The following is a 6,003-nucleotide window of genomic DNA, read 5'->3' on the forward strand; positions in this document are numbered from 1 at the left end:
TACTGTGACAACCCGTAAATTTTCAGCAAAATTTAAACAAAAATATTTATATGATTTCATTTAACCTCGACTAATTCCGAAGATTCACGAATAATTATTTGTAAATAATTAAGCATTAATTTGATATATTAATATTATTATTATTAATATCCTTTTTAAACAAGATATCAATAATTAATATCCTTATTATCAGTATTGTTATTATGAAAAAAAAATATTGACAAATATTCTTGGAAAAGTAGTAAATTAAATTTATTTATTTTAAAAAAATATATAAAAAAAATCCTTAAAATAAATGATTTTTTAAATAAAATAAATAAATAAATAAATAAATTACTTTTTAATTAAAAATTATAATGGAAAACTACTTTTATTATTTTATTTTGTACATTATCTCATGACCTAACATTTAATACTTTTGAATTTTAAAATCCCATTAAAAATTAAAATATTTCTTTTTCTTTTAATTATTTTATTCTTTTTACCTAATTTTTTCAAGTATAAATACCCCTCATTTCTCATTCAAACTCACACCAAAATTTCTCTCATTCTCTCTTTAAAGAATTACTACTAGTAAGTATTCTTTTCTTACTTTTTACTTTTTACTTTTTACTTTTTACTATTTACTTCGGTTTATTATTTTTTACCGAAACATGTAAATAATGTTATAAATTATATGCAATTAAAATTAAAATAAATAACATGTTATAATTAGTAATTTATGTTACTAAAAATTATAAAAGTATTTTTATGAATTAATATATAGGAGTTATAATTAAAATCGAATTAATGAATATATATGTATATACGCACCTAACGTGAAGGTTATAATTAAAGATAGCGTACAAAGACTACAAACATCACCGCTACTTGTGGCCTAGGGTGATCATTGTTACCATTATGGGACGCTTGTGGATCTCGAATGCCAAGACTTAGATTCTGGTCAAGAGATCCTGGGCCGCTCGGTAATAATAGATCATTCGAGTGACTTGCATGTTAGCGACGAAGTTTGGGTGAGATTGTACAACATCTTTGTTAAGAATTATAACTCGAACATTCTTAAACTAAAAGCTTAGTATAAGTGGAAGTTTTTCATAAATAGTAGGTGATGGTGATGGTAGGTGTTTGGTGGCGATGGGGTTTTTTTTTTCCTCCCGTCCTTTTATATAGGGGAGGAGATGGCGTTTTGACTTTTGAGGGTTTTTGTGAACAAAATGACAGAAATTCGGGTGGTGTTTAGTATATAAGCGTAATAATAAAGGTAACTAACAAATATATAACAAAACTTATTATGACTTTCAGAATTTTATCATTTCAAATCGATATATTATCGAAGAGAAGTAACGAAAAAAACCCTAAATTTTACTACTAGAAAAAGAGGTCCCTCATGAGTTCGATTCACTAGGCTGCAACATTGCACTCAATATTATCCCTGACCTAAAGTATCCATCCAGGTCGCCTTTCGTTTAGTGTGGGGGCAGCCGAGAGGGGGTTTTACTAGTCATGCCCTCGGATTGGTCCGAGTTTCCTCCAGAGCAGTAGTTGAGAGCGGGTCATGCAACTATGAGAGATGAACGCGTGAGTGGTTAAGTTCCCCTTGAGTGATCCCAAACTGATGTCCAAAAAAATATCGTTAACGTGCATTAATTGGTAACAAATGAAAGTTATTGTTGACTTTTAATTGACGCTTAAATATTAAATTTGTTTACAAGCATTTTAAGGTCCTTATCGAAAGTCTTTAAGACCGAAGATAGAAAAATTATAATTTTTTTTATAATCTTTTTGTTTTACTATTGATTAAGAAAAATATTTAAACTATGTGTTTGTTTTAGTTTAAATAAAGAAAATTAAATTATGTGAATGTGATATCCGCATCAAGCAAGGACCTTGCAGAAATTAGTTTTACTCATAATTGGTTAAGGAAAACTGAAATATTTATAGTTCAAAATCAAACAAATTTTATCCCTATGTTACATTAATCAAATTTAGCACAAGACAAAATCCTCTTCTCAATTCTTTCAAAAAGGTTCAGTGCTTAATTATCCACTACGTTGATGGTATCAATGAGGATAGAGATTAGTCTTCTAGTGATGTTGAACTAGTATTTTTGTAATTTTAAATGTAATTTAAACAATATAATAAAAATTGAATATACATATTAAACCCTCTCTCTTGAGATTTGGCTTTAGTTTCACATTTGCCTGCACGTCCTTTTAAATATATAGACTATTCCATTGCCCATCTGTCGACATTTCGGACCCATATAATTCATTTGGATCATCCCATTTCTTTCACCACCTTCCCCATTTTTCTCTTTAACTTCTCTTTAACTTCAATTCGAGTATTGGATCATGGAACTCGGATATCATCGGTTCGCCCTTAATCAAGATGACAACCAAAATTCATCAGAAAATAGCGACGATTCGCCGCCTTCACCACAGTTGTATGACACCAAAGCAACATCTACTTCTTCTCCTAAAAAAAGGTGAGTCCACAAACTTAGCATAAACGTAAAACGGGTGTATGTGATTGTATTTTGAAAACTGATTATCTAATTATTACTATATAGAGGTTCTTATATGCTTTCCCAAAAAAAAAGTTCTTATATGTCAATTAATAATTAATAACCACTCATTTAAGATTTGAGTATTTGATTCGTTTTACGTTTTGAATATTTTGTAGTAGACGAGGAACGCATAAAAGGGTGGTGTACGTGCCGATTAAAGAAGTTGAAGGAACTCGACTAAAGGGAGAGACGAATGCACCTCCACCGGATTCATGGGCCTGGAGAAAGTACGGTCAAAAACCTATCAAAGGCTCTCCTTACCCTAGGTATTTACACTTATACTTTCTCAATTATTAAGCACTTTAATTTGTTTATGTATAAATTCATAGTATATACTGAAAATAAACTTTATTTGTATTTATATATTCTAATTATAAAAATTAAGTAACTTCAATTCATCAAAGTATGTGTTGATCAAGGCTGAAAATATGAATCTGAGTTTGGTTTTCAAGTTATTGAGCGAATAAACAGTAATTTTTGTATTGACAATTATATTATGTCTTTCTTTTATACATTAAAGTACGTGAAATTGGAAGATAAATATACCCCTAGTTTTTATCATTTTTTTTATTTCCTTCATATTTGTTGTATTCTTAATTGTTATTGTAATTGAAGATTACAAGTGTACGTTTCTTGTTCAAAATTAGAAACTTGGATTTCTACATCAAAGTATATATATATATATATATATAGATTAAGGTAAAATTAGAGTAGTTGTTCCGAATTGCTATATAGTATGTATTCATAATTCATTTTCATATTCATATTAGAAAGATTTTAATTTCATCTTGTTTCTTAACCTTGAAGTGTCTGTTTTTTTCTTTCAAATATTTGAAGTGTTTTCTTTCTTCTATTCCGTTGTTGTAAATATATAAAATGAAAAAGTGTTAAAGATGGTGATTTATTTAAATATAATAAATTGAGATTATTGCAATAAATTTTGTCATTAGTATTTGTAAGCTATACTATTATTATAATAACAGTGATCATTTAGATATATTCATACTTATCTTTTGTTCTCTAAACATGAATTTTAAAATCCTACTACGTATTTCTTTTACTAGGATATATAAATATAATATAATATAAAATATAATATATAATGTCAGATTATAACTTCTTAAATTTAAATTTTTTAGACAATATAATAATTCAACTTGTCATTTGTACAAAGATGTTTATCTTATACAAACATCATTAAGTAATTAATATATTAACAAACCTCAATTATTTGTTTTGATCATAGGGGCTATTATAGATGTAGTAGTTCCAAAGGATGCCCCGCAAGAAAACAAGTGGAAAGGAGCCGGACGGACCCTACTATGGTGATGGTGACCTATTCGTGTGAACACAACCACTCTTGGCCGGCTTCTAGAAACAACAACAACCACCATCACAACGCGCTATCATCACCGCCAACTAGTCCCACTACAACCAATGAGGCAACACATTCAAATAATGACGACCACTTAGAAGAAGAAGAGGAAGAAGCGCCAAATGTTATTACTAGGCGAATTGGACCCGAACCCGAACCCGAACCCGAACCTGAACCTGACCTAAGATTTACAAGTCTTGAAGTGGGACCATTTTCGACAACAACGGACCAATACGGTTGGTTTTCGGATTTGGACTCCACGTCATCAACCATGCTTGAAAGTCCTTTGATGGCTAGGGACATGGTCGAAGATAATGACATGGCGACGATTTTTTCGATTAGAGATGATGAAGAATCTTTTTTTGCGGATTTAGGTGAGCTACCGGAGTGCTCCACCGTGTTTAGACGGAAAGAGATTGAATACCATCACAACTTGGCTTCATGGTGTGGCACCACATGATGATGGAATAATTAAAAATGAAAAACGTCACCTAACCAAATTTGTCTTTTCTATGGGCAGGTATTAGTAAAACTCCAAGGTTTGCATACAGTGCGGCTAAAGATACCAAGAGAAGCATTTTTAAAATCTTTCTATATTTTAATATTCTTTTTTTTAATTATAGATTTAGATATTCCAAGATTTCTGTGTCATGGCAAATAAATAAAAAATGGAAGAGAACATTTGATTGGATGAGAAACATGTCTTGGAGTGAGTGTAATTAAGCGTTCTTGGCTATATGACACTTTAATTAAAGATGAAGATAGATCAACAATCGCAATTTATTTTGAATAACTATAATATATATATATATATATATATATATATATATATATATATATATATATATATATATATATATATATATTAGGTTTTGAACCCGTACGTTGTACGGATGTTAAAAATAACTGTTAAATATTAGATGCGAGTTTCTCAAACTATTAGGATTGTGAACTCAATTACATCTATGCAAACATGTTCATTATATAAATTAATTTCTTGTTTAGCCGAACTTTAATTCTAAAAGTAAACAGAGGTCAAGCTTATTGGATTTACACCTAATTTTGTTATCTCAAGTAAATTAGAACTCGACAAGCGAAACTTTAATCCTAATTTTGTTATCCCGACTAGATTAGAACTCGACAAGCGAAACGTCGACCTCGATACCATACTTTGTCCACTTTGCAACTCACATGTTGAATCCATTGAGCATATTTTATTCCAATGCACTACAACCGAAGTAATTTAGAACTCAATCCTAGCTTGGTGGAACCTCCCCACAAACACATTCTCCAATCTTCATGATACAACATTAACAGATCAAATATTCACCACATCATCCCATGGTAAATACATCTGGCAAGCGACAAAATGGACCACAATCTACATGATATGGAAGAACCGTAACGCCAAAGTCTTTAGCAAAAAAGATTGGTGCCCCGCCACTATTCTTTCAGAGATCCAAGCGCATACCTTCTCATGGATATCTAAAAGATCAAAGAAATCTTCAATTGGGTGGCACCAATGGCTTATCAACCCATCGTTTTACACATCCCTGAACATTCAAAGAATGGGTATTGGCTAATTCGGTTTCAAGTTTCCATCGGCACACGAAGACATGGCTTAGATCCCCATTATTCACTTGGTTAAATGAGTAGTAGTAGTCAACTTTGTCATCGCAATTGCGGTACTGTCTGTCCACTCCTACCCAGCTTGATCTCATTCAAGTGCAGCGGTGTTTAATGTCTCTTCGCTCGTGTTTTTCGTGTGTTCCTGTTTTATCGTACTTCACACTTTATATTCATCCTCATATTGTATAGATTATAGGTCTTTGTAATTATCTCATTATATGAATGAAAGTTTTACTTGCTTTTCAAAAAAAAAAAAAAAAAAAAAAAAAAAAAAAAAAAATTGTGCGTATTATTATCACACAATACAACATTGAACACCATATCTAAATCGACTTGTACGAATTGTCTCCTTATGAGACTATCAGGAGGTATCACTTTCTCCTCCAACTTGTTGACTTACAGACCGGATGATAACATATGAACAACCTTTTCT

General features: G+C 30.8%; 1 protein-coding gene across 2 annotated transcripts; it reads left to right on the forward strand.

The window, feature by feature from the left end:
• Positions 1-2,262: 2,262 nt before the first annotated feature.
• LOC139871210 (probable WRKY transcription factor 65) lies at positions 2,263-4,677 on the forward strand. 2 transcript variants are annotated; one of them, XM_071858947.1, is made up of 3 exons: positions 2,263-2,485; positions 2,683-2,832; positions 3,813-4,677. In XM_071858947.1, exons 1-3 carry the CDS (start codon positions 2,352-2,354, stop codon positions 4,399-4,401), a joined length of 873 nt encoding a protein of 290 aa, XP_071715048.1. In that variant the 5' UTR covers positions 2,263-2,351; the 3' UTR covers positions 4,402-4,677. The 2 variants fall into 2 exon arrangements, with proteins under 2 accessions (XP_071715048.1, XP_071715052.1); XM_071858951.1 differs by having other exon boundaries at positions 2,686-2,832.
• Positions 4,678-6,003: the final 1,326 nt, after the last annotated feature.

This window comes from Rutidosis leptorrhynchoides, chromosome 1 (genome assembly GCF_046630445.1).
Source record: "Rutidosis leptorrhynchoides isolate AG116_Rl617_1_P2 chromosome 1, CSIRO_AGI_Rlap_v1, whole genome shotgun sequence".
NCBI classification, from domain to species: domain Eukaryota; kingdom Viridiplantae; phylum Streptophyta; class Magnoliopsida; order Asterales; family Asteraceae; genus Rutidosis; species Rutidosis leptorrhynchoides.

Coding starts and splice junctions, on each gene's coding strand:
- LOC139871210 (XM_071858947.1), top strand. CDS start 2,352: ATGGAACTCGGATATCATCGGTTCGCCCTTAATCAAGATGACAACCAA. Junction 2,486..2,682: donor ACTTCTTCTCCTAAAAAAAG/GTGAGTCCACAA, acceptor AATATTTTGTAG/TAGACGAGGAACGCATAAAA. Junction 2,833..3,812: donor AAAGGCTCTCCTTACCCTAG/GTATTTACACTT, acceptor TTTTGATCATAG/GGGCTATTATAGATGTAGTA.